General features: G+C 53.1%; 1 protein-coding gene and 1 long non-coding RNA gene across 4 annotated transcripts in view; one reads left to right on the plus strand and one right to left on the minus strand.

Annotated features, from left to right (window-relative positions):
- Positions 1-11396: 11396 nt before the first annotated feature.
- LOC120322547 lies at positions 11397-13421 on the minus strand. Of its 3 annotated transcripts, XR_005562315.1 has the most exons (3): positions 13030-13421; positions 12403-12590; positions 11397-11623 (listed from the first exon to the last, which is right to left on the minus strand). It is a non-coding gene; the product is annotated as an uncharacterized LOC120322547 (long non-coding RNA). The 3 variants fall into 3 exon arrangements; XR_005562316.1 differs by lacking the exon at positions 12403-12590; XR_005562314.1 differs by lacking the exon at positions 12403-12590 and having other exon boundaries at positions 12905-13421.
- A 2069-nt stretch (positions 13422-15490) lies between these two features.
- The window catches only part of EFNB1 (ephrin B1), a 49329-nt gene continuing 46282 nt past the window's right edge, over positions 15491-18537 (plus strand). The window contains exon 1 of the mRNA XM_027724916.2: positions 15491-15678. Within this exon, the coding sequence (XP_027580717.1) occupies positions 15563-15678 (116 nt within the window). The 5' untranslated portion in view covers positions 15491-15562. The remainder of the gene's footprint in view (positions 15679-18537) is intronic.

Raw genomic sequence — 18537 nt, forward strand, 5'->3', positions numbered from 1 at the left:
GAAAAGTCCTGGAAAGCACAAAGAAAATTTTTAGGAAACACCAGAAAAATTCCTAGAAAGACCCTTGTCTGAGGAATTTCTAGAAAATGGTGGAAAAGTCTGAGAAAAGTCCTACACTGAGGATTTCCTGGGTGGGAAAGTTTATTCAAAGTATTTGCAGAATTTCATATCTATTCTACAGAGAGGAATTTCTTGAGAGCCCTTGTGGGAATCTTGGAATTCACTGGGATGCTCCCAGGCAAGTTGTCAATAAGGAAATGCCAGAAAACTCCCAAGAGACAGAAAACTCACTGGAAAAATGGAAAATTCTAGGGAAGTTTCTAGATGGAGGACAGTCAATGAAGCTCTAGGGCATTCCTTGAAAATGTTTCAGATTGGAGAAGTCTTATGAAGCCCTTGAACATTCCTGGAAATGTTCTAGGCACAAGTCATAGGAAGACCTGTGAAAAATGTAGAAAGGCTTTAGACTGGATTTCCCAGGGTATAGAAAATTCCTAGGAAACTTTGGCATTGCAAGAAAGGATCAAGATGAAGGATTTATGATTTATCCCCAAATTCATAGGAAAAAACCTATAGGAACTGTTGTCATGGGGATTCCTAGGAAATTTCCCAGGAGGTTCCAGGTGAAGGACCCAGACTCGGTGCCCATCCTGATCCTCTTTACTCCACTTTTCCTCATGGAAAGCTGCACAGGACTTGTGGGATGTGACTGTGCTGTCTCAGGGACCTCAACGTGTTGTTTGATGGTGATGGGCAAACACGACATGGCACTTCAGAGGGCTCTGCTGGGGCTGCAACATCTGCTGCTCCCAAGAGCTGGGAAAACTGCTGGGCCAGACTCATCCCTGGGCCGGGCTCATCCCTGGGCCGAGCTCATCCCTGGGCCGGGCTCATCCCTGGGCCGAGCTCATCCCTGGGCCGGGCTCATCCCTGGGCCGGGCTCAGCAGCACAGCCTGAGTCCTGGCAGGATTTACCTGGAGCTGATCCTGGTTTTGCTCTTGGGTGCTGAGCTGACCCAGTGAGTTGATATTGGGGTTGGAGAGTCCCAGGAGTCACTGAAACCACTTCCCACTTTGTGGGGAAAGCATCCCAGCTGTTTTACAAGAATTGCATTGTCAATTTTTCCACTCACTCCTTTGTAAACCTCTATAATTTTATCTTGTTTGTCTCTTCATCCCCTTTTCCAGGCTGTGGGGTCCTGGCCTGTTTTAGCTCCCTCTGTACAAGCACTATCCCAAACCTCGGACCAATGTTACCCCCACCATCTCCTCTTTTCATGGTGTCAATCTGTCAGAGCCAAGGGGCAGAGGCTCCACAGCAACAGGTGAAGGAAAAAAAGGACATCTTCTCTTTTGTTCTCTCTTCTGGCTCTAAGAGTTCTTAATATTCCACTTGCCTTCTTTGACTCCCACTAATCGTTGAAAGGATGCCTTCAAAGAGCTCTCGCAGCGGCTCCGGGATCCCTTTAACGAGCAGTAATTGCCGACAGGGAGCCGCCGTGTAGGGACGGGGGAACGCTTTTCATGTTCATTACTGCGCAATTGTGAGCAGGGAAGTTCATCTGCCATTTTATTGCTCTGTTCTGCACCAGCACTTACATTCCCCTGCAGTTCCTCAGTGCCAGGTCGGCTGCTTGAGTCATTTGGAGTCAGGTCGGAGCTCGGTGCTGGGTTGTCTCTTCCCTCTCTGGGATCCTTTTGGGGGCACCAGAGGAGGTCCCTGGCCAGACTGCTGCAGGACCTTGTCGAAAGTCCTCTCTGTTGCGGAAACAGGCTGTTCACCCCAAATCCTGCCATCATTAACCGGTGATGAACATGCAAGACCTTCCCATTTGACCTGGGCAGCTCTCTTGCCTCACCAGACTCACCTGAACAACCTTGTAGAGGACTTTCAGAAACCCCAAATGTTGCAACTTCTGTGCTCAAAGCCTCTTCCAAAAGCTGAGCTCAATTACTCTAATTGAGCTCATGTTCCAGCAGGGCCGGTGTGGGCAGACCAGCCCTGGCCCCAGCCCTGGCCCCGGGACTGCCTGTGCCTGGTGCTCATCCCACTGGATGATCCTCCTGGAACATCCCAACCTGGAGGCTCAGCAGGACTCTGTCCCAGCCAGTGCATGAGCTGAGTGACCTGGAAAATCATGTACAGCTTCAACCCAGCCATGAGGAGTTGGGTTGTCCAGGATGGATGATCCTTAGAATCGTGGAACTGCTGAGGTTGGAAAAGCCCTCCAAGATCATGGAGACCAACCATTCCCCCAGCACTGCTAAGGCCAGCACTAACACATGTCCCCAGGTGCCACATCCACATGGCTTTTAAATCCCTCCAGGGCTGGGGACTTCACCACTGCCTTGGGCATCTGTCCCAGGACCAGACAGCCCTTTCCATGAGATATTTTCCCAATATCCAGCCTAAACCTTCCCTGGCACAACTTGAGGCTGTTTCCTCTCATCTGTCACTTGTTACCTGGGAGAAACCCCCCATCTGGCTCCCCCCTCCTGTCATGGAGTTGCAGATCCAGAAAGTCCCCCCTGAGCCTCCTTTTCTCCAGGCTGAGCCCCCCCAGCTCCCTCAGTTGCTCCTGGTGCTCCAGACCCTTCCCAGCTCCCTTAACTTCTCTGAGCACACTCCAGCCCCTCAATGCAGCAGCACAAGAATAGCAGAAGCTAGAGGAAGGTAAAGGGGGATTTGGGAAAAGCTCCTTGGGCTTGACAAAGGCTCTGAGATGCTGCTGATGCTCCCCACTCCTTCAGCCAACACCCCCCGAGGTCGGACAGCCGGGAGGGAGGGGGCAGCCAAAGGGCTTCTTTTTATCCAATTTTTCTCCCTTCTTGAGTGAGGAGCTCGACAGAAATTGGCTTAAAATAAACAGAGAAGTCCTTAGGATGGACTGGGCAGGGCTGGCAGGAGCTGCTGAGGTTGGCGCTGCCGCAGACAGGGAGGATGAGGCGTGGGATAGTTCCCAGCATCCATAGGATGTTAGTTTTCGGACTTCATCAATAAGACTCTTCTCCTGCGGCTCCCCAAAATGTTTATGGAAGAGATACAGGAAGGGAGGAAGATCAAACCTGCTCTAGCGAGGCCTTTCTGGCTTTATCTGTGCTTTATGAGGTGACCAGACCTTGGCGGCTCCGTTTTAACTTGTTTTGATCTGGCTGTGCTTTATGACTATTATTCTGAAATGTTTTGACAGGCACAGGCCTCACCCCTCTGAGCTCCTCTGCATCCCCCCTCCACGGGGAGTCCGGGACCACGCTCCCCATCCGAGGCTGGGAAAGTGCTCCCACCGCCCGGATTTTCCATAAAAAAGGCACAATGCAGAGGGAGTTGTGGGGGAGATGGTGCCAGCCCTGAGGATGCTGGAACCACATTCACCTGGGAGGACTTGCCTTGCTCAGGACCCTTTGTCTTCTCCAAGTGTTTGTAGCATTTGGCTTCATGGTGCTTGTTGGTTGTGGGGCTTTCCAAACTTTGGGAATGGTTTTTCAGCAGATGTTTGGGTTTTCAAGTTGGGTTTTATTTTTTCCCCTCAAAAGTGTCTTTTGTTTGCACATGTTTCACACTCTTAGTTAAAAAAAACCCCAGCTGCAAACCATATTTCTGGGAGGATAATTCCTTTGTGTTTGCAGTGGAAATGGGAATGTTCCAATAAATCGTTCTCGGTTTTATTTAATTCTTTTGTCGGACAATACTTGGATCTGCTGGCTGGATTTGGAGACAGGTCAGATGTGCCCATTCACAGGGACAAGGGATGAGCTGTGGTGGGCTCTGCCAAGGCCAAGGGAGCTGCTGGGAGATGAGAGTGGTTCCTGGGGATCAGTGGTTGCTGGCCTTGGACACTTCCAGGGATGGGGCAGCCACAGCTTCTCTGGACAACCTGTGCCAGGGCCTGCCCACCCTCACAGGGAAGAATTCCTTCCCAATATCCCATCTAACCCTGCCCTCTGGCAGTGAGAAGCCATTCCGTGTGTCCTGTCCCTCCATCCCTTGTCCCCAGTCCCTCTCCAGCTCTCCTGGAACCCCTTTAGGCCCTGGAAGGTGCTCCAAGGTCTCCCTGGAGCCTTCCTTTCTCCAGGGGAACCCCCCCAGCTCTCCCAGCCTGGCTCCAGAGCAGAGGGGCTCCAGCCCTGGAAGCATCTCTGGGGCCTCCTCTGGACTCTCTCCAGCAGCTCCACATCCTTGGGCTGCTGTTCCCAGGGCTGGAGGCAGCTCTGCAGGGGGGTCTCACCTGAGACAGGGGCAAAATCCCCCCTGCCCTGCTGCCCACGATCCCTGTGGGATCAGCCCAGGGCACGGGGGGTTCTGGGGTACCCGGGGGTCTCTGGGCTGGTCGTGCCAAAGTGTGGGCATCCCTGTTGCTGGAAAACTGGCATTGGCTTATCCGGATCCAGGACCTGCTGCCGGTAATTAGGGCTGTGTTGACACTCAGAGCCCGCTCTCTCTCCTCTGTTCACGCCTGCTGATGGACTAAAACCGCCCCGCTTTGTTGTTCGCCTCGCGGAGCTAGTGCGGGTGATTAGGAGATGAGTGTAAAATTGCCTCCTGCTAATTTATGCAGATTTCCTCCCCTTTTCCCGGGCGCCGCTGCCCGTTTCCCTCCCGGCTGTTCCTGCTGCCGGCCCCCATCCCTCTGCCCACCCTTGGTAGTGCCCTGCCTTGGGGATGCCCATTTCCCTGGCATCGAGAGCCCCGTGCCGTGGAATTTGGGGAGCCCCTTCGGCATCGCCAGCACCGGCCGGCAGGATGCTGGGGCGGAGGCATCCCTGGTTATCCGCATCCCTGCACCGGGCCAGGTGGAAGGAGGATCGGGCCAGGTGGAAGGAGGATGGGCAGGCAGCGGGCTGCGGCTGCGTTTGCATCTCAGTGGGTGTTTTCTTCATTAAAATGCTGTGGGAAGAGGTTACCTCGCCTGCCTCCGTGTTTGTTGCTGCTCAGATGGAAGCAGGAGCCCTTTGTCAGAGGGAATGTGAAGGAGTTTTGGCTGGAAGGGCTTTCCGTGGGCTGGTGAGGACACGTGGGCATCCGGCCGTGGCCGTGCCGGCTGCCCACGGAGGTACCGAGGCTTTGGCGAGGGAAGACGGGGCAGGGCACTTTTGGATGTGTGGGTTCGATCTGGGCTGCCCCGACGGCGAAGCTCGATGTCTCTTTTCATGGCCAAAGCCCTGTCCTTGTCTGTCACCTGCATTTCTGAGCTCATCTCTCCAAGGACCCCTTCGCCCCCCGTATCTCCTGTGGGCGGGTTGTTGCCAGGAATTATCATCTGCCGCAGAATTGCTTTGATCTGTTGCTCGTGGGAAAAGAAAACACGGATTTTCTCTCTCTTTATTTTATTTTAAGCATCGTTTATCAGTGCAGCAGCACCTTTGGGGGAAGGGGCGTGTGGGCAGGGCCCCCCAAACCATCCACCCCCTGAGCCTTGTGGCATCCAGGCATCCAGGAGGGTGGGAGGGCTCGAGGTGGGGGTGGCAGGAACCCTCCGTGCCCACCTTGGCGTGGGGCTTCGCACAGCTGGGCACACACCGGGCTCCAAACGCTCTCCCTTCCCTGCCTCCAGGCAGCGCTTATCGAGGCTGGACATGCCTTGGAGGCAGAGCTGAAATGGATGCTGCTCACTGAGCTCCTTAATTGCTTTTAGTTGTAGACTTATTAAAGAACAAGATTTAAATAACGTCGGGGGAGGGGAAAAAAAAGCTCAATAAAAACGAGCTGAAGAGGGAGCAGAGAAGCTTCCCGTGGTGCTGAGTGGAGTTACGGCGAGGAGTCATCAGCTTCCAGGTTTCCTATTTTGCCTCCAAATCTGCTTTGAGTTTAAGCAAATCCCCGAAGATTGCCCATGAATAGTCATGCGGGAGCTGCCCGTGCCTGTGCTCCAGCCTGCATCCCAAAAAATGAGCTTCCTGGCAGAGGGGAGATGAGAAAAAGCACCCGGTTTTCCTTGAATATTCCTCATTATTCGGCGAAGACTTGCAGGCACTAGTTAGTGCTTGTGCTGAGATCTGATAGGAAAAGCAGCGTTTGCCCAATTATGGAATGGAAACGGTACCGGGGGGTCGCAGCCAAGGGGAGGGAGCGGCTCCGGCGGCCGAGCCCGGGCACAACCCCCTGCCAGGCAGGGAGAGCTGCCCCTGCCCCGCTCCTGGCACAGCCCTCCTGCCTCTGTGCGCGTGGGTGTCTAAATGGGAGCGAGAAAAACCATCATGATTTACCTGGGGGAAATCCAAGAGCGAAAAGAAGCCAAAACCCCTCGGAAAAAACTTCCCTTGATCCCCCTTTGGCGTGTTCAGGGGGTCGGGGAACGGGAGATGAATTCTGGGTGTGTCCTGAGTGATGGAGGCAGATCATGAGGTTCATCCCAAGAAAACATGCTGGAAAGGTCTTTAGGAGAAAGACTCCCGTGCTTCTCCTCGGTGCTGATGGGGGTGAGCTGGGAAGATGGGGCCGCAAAACCCAGAGTGAGCCGGTTGTTCTTGGTGTGTCCAGGTGCTGGGGGCTCTCAGTGGGATGAGGGATTCACCCAGGGACTGGAATTTGCCATCACTTGCCTCTCCTTTTCTTGGTAGAACAGACCTTTCCTCGGTGAGGTTTCTGGAAGCTGCTCTGGAGCTGATGTGGAGATTTCAAATATCAAGTGAACACAAAGCCATGGGTCATGTGTTTCTTCCTACTGTATCTGATAACCCCACCAGCCATCTCCTTTCTCTGGAATGCCTGATGGAAGCAGGAAACTCAGGTTTTTTGGTGGAAATGCAGGGAGCAAATGGCTCAAAGAGGAGGAAAATGGGAAAAAATGGGAGAAGAATGGGATGGTAAATGGGAAAGAAATGGGAGAAGAATGAGATGCTGGCAGGGCAGGAATTCTTGCACCTTTGGAACCAAATGCTCTGGGCTCAGGGTCTCCTTCCCCTTCACTGAACCCAAAACTGTCCAGTCTGACCCCAGAAATGCCGTTGTCCATGTCTGAAGCTGGGCAAAAACAAGGAGAGGAGGGATGTCCCTGGGCTCTCAGGGGTGTCCCTCTGTTCTCAGGGATCTGCCTTTCTCTCAGGGGTGTCCCTGTGGCCTCGCAGGGCTGCTGGAGCTGCTGGAGCTGGGAATTGCTGCTGGAGGCTGGCGGGGAAGGGGCTCGGCCGCACCGGGCCGGTCCGTGCCGTAGCTGCAGCTCGTTAAACTCTGGCTGGAGGCGAGAGAGATCCCTCGATAAAGATGTGAAGCGAAATCGCGGGTAAGTACAGTAATCTCCCAACTTCCCACCGGGGTGTGAGCGCTGAGGTTGTAAATAGGCTGAAATCAAAGACTCATAAACCATGCAAATTGCTCCGTGTGTGTTTGTCTGTCTCCTTCCCATGTCTTTGCCCCTCACCTCCTTCCTCTGAATCTCTATCTTTTCTATCTCTCCGCTTTCCATGAGCTCTGCTCTGCTCCCGACGAGCCTGTTCAGGCGAGGGAGGGAGTCTTTAAAAGGCATTTTTGTGGTTTTGGGCAACAAGTCAAAAAAAAAAAAGCTTTTTTTTTTCCCTGCCACCCTGCCTCCCTCCCATTCCAGACTCAGGGACACGTCACCCCAAACCTACCCAGCCATCAAAATAAACATTAATTAAGATATTTCCAGTGATGTTCACTGTCACAAATTACCAGCCCCACAAAGGATACATTGCAACTGCTCAGGATGTCAGTTTATCCCGATTGCTGAGATAAAGCCGAATTTCTCCGCTTTCCTCTCCTGCCTTTCACCCTGTCCTGCTCCTCACCAGGAGCCAGCAGGGCTGGAAAAGCAACGGCACTGTCTCCAGCTCCCTGGGGTGCATCCCCCAAACCTGCACTGTCCCTGGGCACCATGGCACCTCGATCCACCTGAAGAGTGGATTTTAGGGTGTTGAGCCCTGTGGGAAAATGGGGTCTCCTTCCAAAGCCCAGGGTGGATGGGGATGGGTTGGGAGGTGTGGGGAGTCTGGGGTGTGGGGATGCAGGGATGCAAAGGTATGGGGATGATGGGATCTAGGGATTCAGGGATGCAGGGCTATGGAGATGATGGGATCTAGGGATTCGGGGATCCAAGGCTGTGGGGATGATGGGATGAGGGGTATAGGGGTGCAGCAAGGTAGAGACACAGGCGTGCAGGGCACAGGGGATGCAGAGATGTAGGGATGCAGGAATGTAGAGATGGAGGAATGCAGGATTGTAGGGATGCAGGAATGCAGGGATGCAGAGGAGTAGGGACACAGGGGCACAGGGATGCAGGGCCACACGGATACAGGATTGCAGGGGATGCAGGGTGCAGGGGTAGGAGGGTGTAGGGGTGCAAGGGTGCAGCAGTGTGGGGTACAGGGTGCCGGGTCTCGCTGTCCCAAAGGCAGCGTGGGCTGCCCGGCACAGCCCGGCTGCCAGGAGCCGGAGCTGGCAGGGCAGGGTGGGGAGGCAGGAAAGGGAGCCCCACTCCTCCTCCCCTCAGGGAGAGCTGTGGCTCTCGGCAGGAGGGTTGTGAGTACACACAGACTCTCTGGAGCCTCCCATGTAAATCCTGGCAGGACCCAGCCAGCTCTGAGCTCATTCACGTGAGATCACCGTCTTGGTCGGGGCACCGCGGGTGGGGACGTGCTGGGATCTCTGTGGGACCCTGCCCCGAGGGGCTGCCCGCCAGTTGGGAACTGGGAGAAGGGCTCGGCCCATCCAGCCCCTCTCCCTCCAGGTCCCTCTTACAGTGGCATCCTGACTATGTGACCACATCCAGCATTCCTCAACCTCCTCCAGCCAGCAGGAACCCACCCTGCTGCCCAGACATGGGCTCTGGCCCTGGGGATGGGAGGGGGGTGCTGGGGATCAGGTCTGACCCTGGGGATAGAAGCTGTGATCCTGGGGATAGGAGATTTGACCCTGGAGATGGCAGGTCTGGCACTGGGGATGGAAGGTCTGGCACTGAGGATCAGGTCCTGGGGATGGAAGATGTGACACTGGAGGTGGAAGGTTTCATCCTGGGGATGGCAGTCTGGCACTGGGAATGGAATGTGTGACACTAGGAATGGCAGGTCTGGCACTGGGGTTCAGGCCTGATCCTGGGGATGGAAGGTCTGACGTTGGCAGTGGAAGGCCTGGCACTGGGAATGGCAGATGTGGCCCTGGGGACAGAATATCTGGCCCTGGGGGCAGGAACACATTTGTTTTCCACCGAATCCAAGGAACCAAGGCTGTGGCCAGCAGGGAAGCAGCCCCGGGAGCCACGAGCCTGATCCTGCGAGCACCCCACGGCAGCACGACACCGGCACAGCCTCCGGGCTCCCGGCAGCTTCCCCCGGGCAGGACACAGCCCGAGGTCACCTCCTGTTCCTCTGCCACCCTCCACCACTTCCCCTTCGGTGTTCAAACCTGGCGGGACATTTGCATGCAGCGGTGACTTCCCCTTGCCGCTCCCGCTCCAAAGAAAACAGATCCATGTGTTTGCAGATCTCGGCTTACATACCATTCCTCCGGCTTCTGCTCCTTTTTGGGGCTTTTCCTTCTTTCGCTGGATCGGTGACCTGAAACTGCACTTTGTGTTTTCCCTGGGAGAGGTGGATGAGAGGAGCTCTGGCATAGCTGCATATTAAACCCGGCCTGCCCCGCGGATTTTCCCGAGGTGCCGCTGCCGCTCTCCCCCTCCGACAAGTTTTTAATCGCTCGCCCCAGATAGATCCGATTAGATTTATTTTTTTTCCCCCCACTAACAAAACCATGGAGTTTCCTGTGCTCCTTTCCAGCCGTTTAGGCCCCTTTCATGTCTCCCTGCCTGTGGAAGGGCTCCCGCCACACCAGGATAGTGGTGGGAATTTCAGCGACAAGCTGCTTATCTTCTCTGCCAGGTCATTAATGTGTGGTTGTGCCTTTTGCCGGGTCATTAAAGGAGATGCTAAGGAATGACCTCGGCAGTGTCCCCTTGGATACTCCTGCATGCATCTCCTGCCTCCTCCAACAAGCTCTGCACAAGTGGGGACACTGTATTTATTATTAGTATAAATTATATATTTATATATACAAATACATGTATAGCCATATATAAATATATAAAAATACATTTATACACATATATAAATATATATCTATACATGTATAAATATAGATAAATACAAATCATCCCTATACCCGATGATCTTTGTGGGTCCCTTCCAATTCAGAATATTCTGTGATTCTGTGATAAATACATATAAATCTGTATACATAAATATAAAACCACATATATATCCAACTATTTATATAAATGAGTATATGTAAATATTCCCCCCCATATTTCTGTTGGAATCTACCACTGTGTAGTTCCCACTGCTCCCACTCCAGTCAATTTGAGGCATTTTCATTATATTTTCAACAATATTGTTTGAAGAGTTAAAAGCAGCTCCCCAGTACGTCTCACCCCTCACCATTAGTCTTACAAGAGCAAGGTGATCCACTTCTGGTGGGATTGTAGCGTGAAGAGCTTGGATTTTTGGGTATTTCTGGATGTTCACACCTGTCTCCCCTCGGCTGCCCTCGCTCCATGTTTAGGGAGGCACCAACTGCCTGCCAGGGATCTGCCCTGTGGTTTTCCATGTCCCTTCCCTCTCCCTCTGTCATCCCCCCAGCTGCGCTCTGCCCTTATCCAGGGCACAGCCAAAGACGTGGATTTGCTCAGAGCTGGGCAGGGATGTGTCCTGCCCCGAGCAGGAGCGGGAGGGTCGAGCCCGGCGGGAGTTGAGCCTCTCACCCATTTCTGCAGCCTCATTAATTAAGGCCCATATTCCTTCCTGCCCAGAGCTCCGGATGAAAGGGAGCAGCTCCACTGAAGATGTTTAAGCATTAAACCTCTACTCCAGTTCCATTAAAGCTCCTGATTAAAGTGCTGGACCCCGGACAATGCTAAGTGCTTTCCTGAATCAGGTTCCCCGACTTCCCAGTGCCGGCCGCTGCTCTCCCAGCTCCTGCTTTCTCTCCCCTTCCCCGCAGCCCAACCCCTTTTCAACCACCTTTTAAATTTTCTCTTTCTTGCAGCGTTTTATTATTCTTATTTAATTTTTTTTTTTTTAAAAAAAACCCAAATCCATGAGTGGCCACTTCTGAAAGTGATAAAAATCTTATTCCCTGCCTTTGGATTTTTTTTCCAGGCAATTGTAGCTTGCAACACCTTAATTATCGCGTCTCTGAAAACTGGTTAAAGATTTTAATACTTCCTTCCCTGGCCCATTATACAGCGACTTCTCAGCCCCATAAAATGTGCCTCTGGAGCCCCATGGCCTCGTGCTGCTGCATTTCCCTGCTCTGTCCTTCCCAGATGGATTAAACACCCTCAGCTCCCCCTTTTCCGCTCCCCCGGCCCCCCGGGCAGGTGGGAAGCGCCAGATTTTCAGGTGGAATATGGGCTTTTTAATTTAAATCCTATGACACAGCCAGCAAATATGTTGCATCATTTTAATCAGGCAGCACATCTGCAGAAGGTGCAAGTTTCCCGGAGCCTGAGAGCAGGAATGATGGAATAAATCCCGGGAAAGGCAAATCCTTGACATCACCTTCATTGCTGGATTTGATGCTCTGATTTCGCTGCCTCCCTGGCACCCATCCTGCCCTGCTGGCTGCTATTCCATGGGTACAGGGCTTGTTGGACCTCTCCATGTATCCCATGCCCTTAAAAAAAAAAAAAACCGTGGGTCTTTTTTTTACAAAGATTTGGGTTAATCATGAATTTTGGCCCCATCTGCGCAGGGCTCCTTGGAAAAGCACTTTTCAAGTGCCAAGCCATTTGGGACCCAGCCCGATGGGATCTCATCCCTTTCATCCCAGAAAACATCTCCCTGGCCCCACGGTGCCTTTGGGATGAGAGAAGTTTATTCCCCACCGATGTTTTATTTAGGTGAGTTTTAAATAACTCCAGTGCTTTCCTGGGGGAACCATCCCCCGGATTTCTGCACTAAGCACTTTTTCCTGGTGTTCAGCCTAAATTTTCATTTTTTGCTCTGTTTTATCCCATTTCTCTTTCCACGAGGAAATGTCTCAGGTAGTTTAAATGTGAAGTGGCTGTGGAACACATTCAGGGCTGCAGCTCATTATTTGATGAGGGTGTGACTGGGCGCAGAGAGACGGTGCCAGCTGGGGGGGATGGAGAGCTGAGAATTTTGGGAGCAATGCCAAAGGATTTCCAGTCACTTCTGTCCCACTTTGTCCCTTTAGAATGGAGCAGGTGAGGTGAATTCCCCGGATCATCCCCCACAATGTCATTATTGTTTTAAATGAGGTTTCAAGGCAGGTGAAGAGGGAGGAGAGGGAAGCCAAGAGACCAGAGAATCAGTGCGGGAATGGGACCGTGGGATGTGCGGGAAGGGCACATGGATGTGGCATGAGGCAGCTCCTGGATCCCAAAAAGACGAAGATTTGGGAATTCAGTGATGCCCTTTCTTATCCCTCACCGGTTGTAGGAAAGGACTCCAGGGAGCACCAGGTCTGTGGGTAGCTGGAGAATCCTGGATGCCTCATGGAATGGGAGCCTGGAGAAGTGCCACCCTCTGGGACACTGGGGATGGAGCCTGTGTGGGAGCTGAGTCCCCGAAACTCGTGACACCCACACACAAGGACATCCGGGTCAGCCCTGGGAGTGCTGGGGAAGGAGAAGGGCAGGAAAAGGGAGGGGAGATGGGAATCCCAGTCGCTCCTGGTGAAAGCACAAGGATCACCTGCCACACCTGGGATTTTGGACAAGGATGGGGTGCCATTGTCCCCCGGCTGCTCAGACCCTCTGGGGTATTGATCCCTTCCTGCTGCTGCTGGCTCTGCTCCCGCCGGGAGCTCAGCCCACTTCCCGGTGTCACTGGGGCAGCTGAGCCTGGGAATCCTTTTCCAATTAATTTATTGGGTTTTTTTCCCAGAACCATTGGAAGAGTTGCCCTGGTTTGGCACTGCCGATTCCCTTACCATGGCTGGCTGGGAGAAGCAGGATTTTGTCCTTGAGTGACTTTACCAGGCAGGTGTTTCCCGCTGTGGGACAGGACTGGGAAGGGTTAGGAAAGAGTATCCTGTTCTCCCGGAGCGATGCTCACCTCTCCAAGGTGTCCCACTGCCCCGGATGAGGCCTGGCCCCATTCCACGGGGCCTCTCCCACCTTATGAGTGTTTGGTTTGGTGTTGCTGAGACATTCCAGAGTGGGCAGAGCCCATGATCCGGGTTTTTCCCGGCACGCAGCCATCCCGGAGTGCCAGGTGTGGCTGTGCCGTTGAACCCTCCATAAAGTGGCTCCTGGTGACCTTTGGATCCTCGTCAGGCTCTGCCCCCCCCCTGTGCCTGGATCACCTGCTCCTTCCCCTCATCCCGAGGATCCTCCAGCACCACCAAACTGGTGCCCACTGGTTTGAGGAGACGGGGTCTGATCCCAAACTGTTCCCAAAGTGATCCTGAGGGGATCCTGGCAGCGGGGTGGTTCGGACACAGGGAACCTGTGGGGACAGGATCCTCCTTCTGAAGGATTCCAGGGCTCTGGATCCCACCTGAGCCTGTGCCGGGAGATCGGCATCGCCATGGCAACGGGCCCTGATGTCAGCACAGGGGTGGAGGGGCAGGAGAGGGGGAATGGGCAGGGAGAGGGCAGGGAATGGGCAGGGAGAGAAGGAATGGGCAGGGAGAGGGCAGGGAATGGGCAGGGAGCAGGCAGGAAAAGCAGAATTGGGCAGGGAACAGGCAGGGAACAGGCAGGGAATGGGCAGGGAATAAGCAAGGAGGAGACCCCTGGGACCCACCTGAGCCTGGCTAGGCACCCAAATATATAAAAATAACAGTTTTGAATATTTTTCCTAATTTCTAAATTTTTCCCCTATTTTACTTTGGAATTCTATCATTTGGGTCTCTGGAACAGCCCAAATCCTGCTGCCCACCTGCTCCCAGGGACCCCCCATGCCCCCAGATCAGGATTTTCCTTGAAAAGGCAGAAAAATCACATTTAAATCTTTAGCTATTAAAAATTTTATTAATAAGAAGCAAATTGACTCCGGATTTTTTTTTTGATAATTTCCTTAATAGATACTGAACCAACCGGAAGGTTTTGTAGTTTTTTTGTCATGGAAAGTGAAGGGATTTGAGCTTAAATTTCAATTTTTTAATGGAAACGGAACTGACTGGGGAGGTTTTGGTTTATTTTTGTACTCGAAAGTGACTTTTTGTTTGTTTTTCAATTTTCTCAGTAAAAACGAAAGTGATGCCAAAGTTTGTTGGTTTATTTTTGAAATAGAAAGAAACTGACTTGAGGGGTTTTTTTAATCTCCTTAATAAAAAGTGAACAGACTCGGGAGGGCTTTTTACTTTATTTTTAAACTTTATTAATAGAAATTAAACCAACTCCAAAGGGGTTTATTACTGGTTTTCTAATAGAAAGTGAATTGACTCCAATAATTTTCTTAATAGGAAGAAAATTAATTCTGGGGTTTGGGTTTTCCTTCCCCATGGCCCAACTAAAACAACAACAACAAAAAAATTAAAAAATGGCAAAAAACTCCCAAAGCTACAGAAATATTAAAAAATCCTACACAATTAAAAAAAAATTCCATCAGAAAACTTTTAAATAAAACTTTAAAGAAGGTCAAAAACTCTCAAAAAAATGAAAAATAAAAACCCTTACAAAATAAAATAAAAAAGTCTAAAAAGTCTGAAAACAAAAAAAATAGAATTAAAAAAATCAAAAATCAAAAATCAGAGGACTTAAAAAAATTTAAAAACCTGTGGAAAAAAGACTCGTCAAAAATACTTTAAAAACCGTCCCAAAATTCCAAAAAACTCCAGAATCGCAAAAACCTGAAAAAAAAAAATATATAAAAGAAAGAAAAAAACCCTTCAAAATACTTCAAGTGACTTTAAAAACCCCACAACTAAAAACATGGGGAAAAGTCCAAAAATCTTTTTTAAAATCTTTTTAAAAACCCTGGAAAAGAGTAAGAAAAAAAACAACGAATATTTAAGAAAAGGGGGGGAAAAAACACCCAGATCTTTAAAAAAACTGGACCCCCCCCCCCCCCCCTTTAAACCCTTTAACCCGCTCCGAATCCTGGAATGTTTTTTTGGAATATTTCGGGTCCCGTTCGAGGCGTGGCCGGCGGCGGCCGCTGGGGGGCGCTGTAGGACCGCGGCTGAATGGGCGGGCGAGGCCAAGCGGGGCGCGCAGCGGGGGGGTGGAGGGGCGACGGGATGGGGACGGGCCGGCGGGGCGCCGGTACCGGCGCCCCGCCGGCCCGTCCCCATCCCGTCGCCCCCTCTCACTCCGTTAACTCGACAGTAACCGACACCAACTGGGGGGTGAGGGGGTGTCATAAAAAAACCCCAAAATCTCCGCGCTCCCCTTAAGAACCCATAATGGGCGTGCCCGCCCGCAAGGCCCCCCCCGCTCCGCTCGCCCATTGGCCGCCGCTCTAGGCTGCCCGCGCCGCTGCCTGCGCGGAGGGGTAGAGCGGCTGCCGCGGCGGGCGGCGCCTCAGTCGGTGCGGGGCGGGCGGAGGCGGCGGGTCGGGAGAGGAGCGGCAGGAGGTGGAGGAGGAGGCGGCGGAGCGCGATGGGCGCCTGACGCCCGGCCCGTCCCGCCGCCGAGGGACGATGGCGCGGCCCCGCGGCGGGCGGTGGCTGCTGGGTGTCCTGCTGGCCCTGTGCCGCCTCGCCGCGCCGCTCGCCAAGAGCCTGGAGCCGGTGTCGTGGAGCTCCGCGAACCCCAAGTACGTGCGGCGAGAAGGGGGGCGGGAGCAAGGGGGAGGGGGTGAAAACGCGCCTCGCACCCCCCCCGCGGGCAAAAATGTACCGAAACCGCGGTAGCCGTACGAATTTAACGGAAACGGCGAGGTTTTCAAGGGAAAATCGCACCCGGAGGCTGCGGGCGGCGGACGGAGCGACCCCCGGCTGAGGACGGACCCGCGGCGATGCCGCGCTGCTTTTTGTACCAAAAAAACCCCCAACACCTCCTCTCCTTTTCCCCCCCCCGTTTTTAACGATGCTTTTGCTTCTGGCAGCTTTTCCTCTCTTTGAATCCGTTTTTATTTTTTAAGAACGCCTTTTGTTTTTTTTTTTTTTTATTTTTTTAGAATTTTTCACGCTTAAATTGTGGGTTTTTTTTTTCTCCCTCCGGATCGCCGCTCCCCTCCACCACTTGGATTTATTACCTTTTTCTTTTTATTTTTTTTTTTCCTGGGTTTTCTCATCCGAAATCGGCCGTGGAGGAAGGCGGGGGACCCCCCCCCCCCCAACCGGGCTGGGTCCGAACAAAGCGGGCGGTGGGGCTGCTCCGTCTGTGCAGACACCCAAATCATATATATTTTTATATATTTATTTATGTATCTGTGGATGTGGACGCGGCTGCCGTGCAGGAACAATGCGAAAGGCCGGGATGAAGGGCGAGGACGAGGAGGAGTGTAGGCTGTTTGGTCGCCCCTGCCCCGTGGCTGGTGGTCAGGATGGTTTGGTGGCCCTTGCTGAGCTTTATCTTGTAGATCACGGAATGTTTATTTATCTTACCCCGTTCTCGCTTGAAAAAAAAAAAAAATCCTGCTTTTAGCCTGATTTTTTTTTTTTCTCCCCACCACATTTCTGAAGGCAAAAAAAAAAAAAAAATCCCGTAAAATAATCCAAAGAGTTTCTGAGGGTTGGAAAGAAGCGAAACAATTTGGACAACCTTCCTGCTTGGACACGTATTCCAGCCAAACGTTTATTTCCTTTATTTCGTTGGGAAAAAGGAACTTTGCCGGCACACGCATGTGCCCAGCTCTGGAAGCGCCGGGACGGCGGCTCCGGCGCTCCGTTCTCCTCCTCGATGTGGTTTTCCTCTCCTTCCTTTCGGAGTTGTGTCAGTTGGCTGGGAGCAGAGAGAGCCTTCTCCCTCGGGAATTGTCCTGCTGTGTTCGTGAGCCCGTGGTGTTGGCGAGGGGCAGGCAAATAAGTTCCAGAAAATACAGTTTTATTTGGGAAAAAGAGCTGGAGGAGGTAGAGGTGGCTCTGGCTTGGTGGTGGGGGACGCCATGTCTCCCTGGTCCCCTTCACTATCCTGGGCTTTCCTTAAGCTGCCGAGGCCTGGAAGTTGGAGGAGGTGGTGGCAATCAGCCGGCACAGGGTGGCACACCGGGAGGTTCCCACCGGCACCGACCCCTGGTGCGGAGCGCTCGGAGATGTCCCTCCAAGTGGGGTGTCCGGGGAGAGCTCAAGGGCTTCCTGGGTTTCCTCACTGGGAGCCTGGTGGTTGTCCGCTCCCAGTTCTCCCCCGTTTGGGAACTCGGTGGTTGCCCGCTCCTGGTTTTCCCCAAGTTCAGAGCTCGGAGATCGTCCACCCTCAGTTCTCCTCCCAGTGTGGGAGCTCGGAGATGGTCCACGAATGTTTCTCCCCAGTTTTGGAGCTCGGTGGTCGTCTGCCCTCGGTTCTCCCCCACCTTGGAGCTTTGTGGTTGTCTACCTCTGGTTCTCCCTCAGTTTGGATTCGGTGGTTGCCCACTCTGAGTTCTCCCTGAATTTGGAACTTGGTGGTCATCCACCCTTGGTTCTCCCCCAGTTTAGAGCTCAGAGATTGTCTGCTCCTGGTTCTTTCCCAGTCTAGAGCTCAGTGGTTGACGACTCTCGGTTCTCCTGGAATTTGAGTCTCAGTGTTTGTCTGCCCGTGTTTCTCCCCCAGTTTGGAGTGCAGTGGTTGCCTACTCTTGGTTCTCCCTGAATTCGGGGCTCAGAGGTTGTGTCCCCTCTGTTCTCCCTGGAGCTTGGTGGTTGGCCACTCTCAATTCTCCCTGAATTTGGATCTCAGTCTGCCCTTGGTTCTCCCCGAGTTCGGGGCTCGGAGGTTGTCTGCCCTCGGCACAGTGTTCTGGGCACGTGCCATCGTGGGGCTGCTCCCGTGGGTGCCTGCCGTGGGGCAGCAGCCCCGGTGCTTCCCCATCCCCGTATCCCCACAGGGACGGGAGAGGGTGGGAAGAGCCCGAAACGTCAGCGTTGCCAGCTGGGAACATGCTGGGACATGTGTGGGCAAAGCCCATGTAAGGGTTTTGCCTTGGTGGGGGCTGTCAGGGCCAGGCTGTGATCCCATGATCCCAGTCTGTGCCCCCGTGAAGTGACCCCGGACCCTGATCTCCGGGATCCATCTCTGGGATCCGTCGCTTCCTTTTACCCCTTGGTGCTCCCACCTCCGATTTGTGCCGGTTGTGTGGTGTCGGGCAGAGCCTCTCCACAACTGCTCCCAGCAAACCCAGCTGAGGAAACCAGTCTGAGATCAGTGTGCTGGGCAAAGTCTGGCTCCAGCTTGAGGAAAAGCCGTGCTCTTGGTTTGACTGGGATTACTCTTCCGGATAGATCCACTGAACCCTCTCCCCACTGTACTTTGGGCTTCCAGACCCCTTCCTCGGGTGACGCCGGGGCTGTGCCAGTCCCCCATCCCACTCGGCCGAGCTTTAACTCTTGTTTTTAGAGTAAAGAGAGCTAAAGCCTTTAAAAATAATACGGCTAAGTGGAATTTTCCAACGGATCGGAGGAGCAAGCGTGGCCCGCTGGGCCCGGCCGGCCTTGGAACGATCTCTGTAAATAAGGAAAATATTTTCCTGCCCTTT

This window comes from Pipra filicauda, unplaced genomic scaffold (genome assembly GCF_003945595.2).
Source record: "Pipra filicauda isolate LSUMZ 115617 unplaced genomic scaffold, ASM394559v2 scaffold9_size5747161_pilon, whole genome shotgun sequence".
In the NCBI taxonomy this organism is placed as follows: domain Eukaryota; kingdom Metazoa; phylum Chordata; class Aves; order Passeriformes; family Pipridae; genus Pipra; species Pipra filicauda.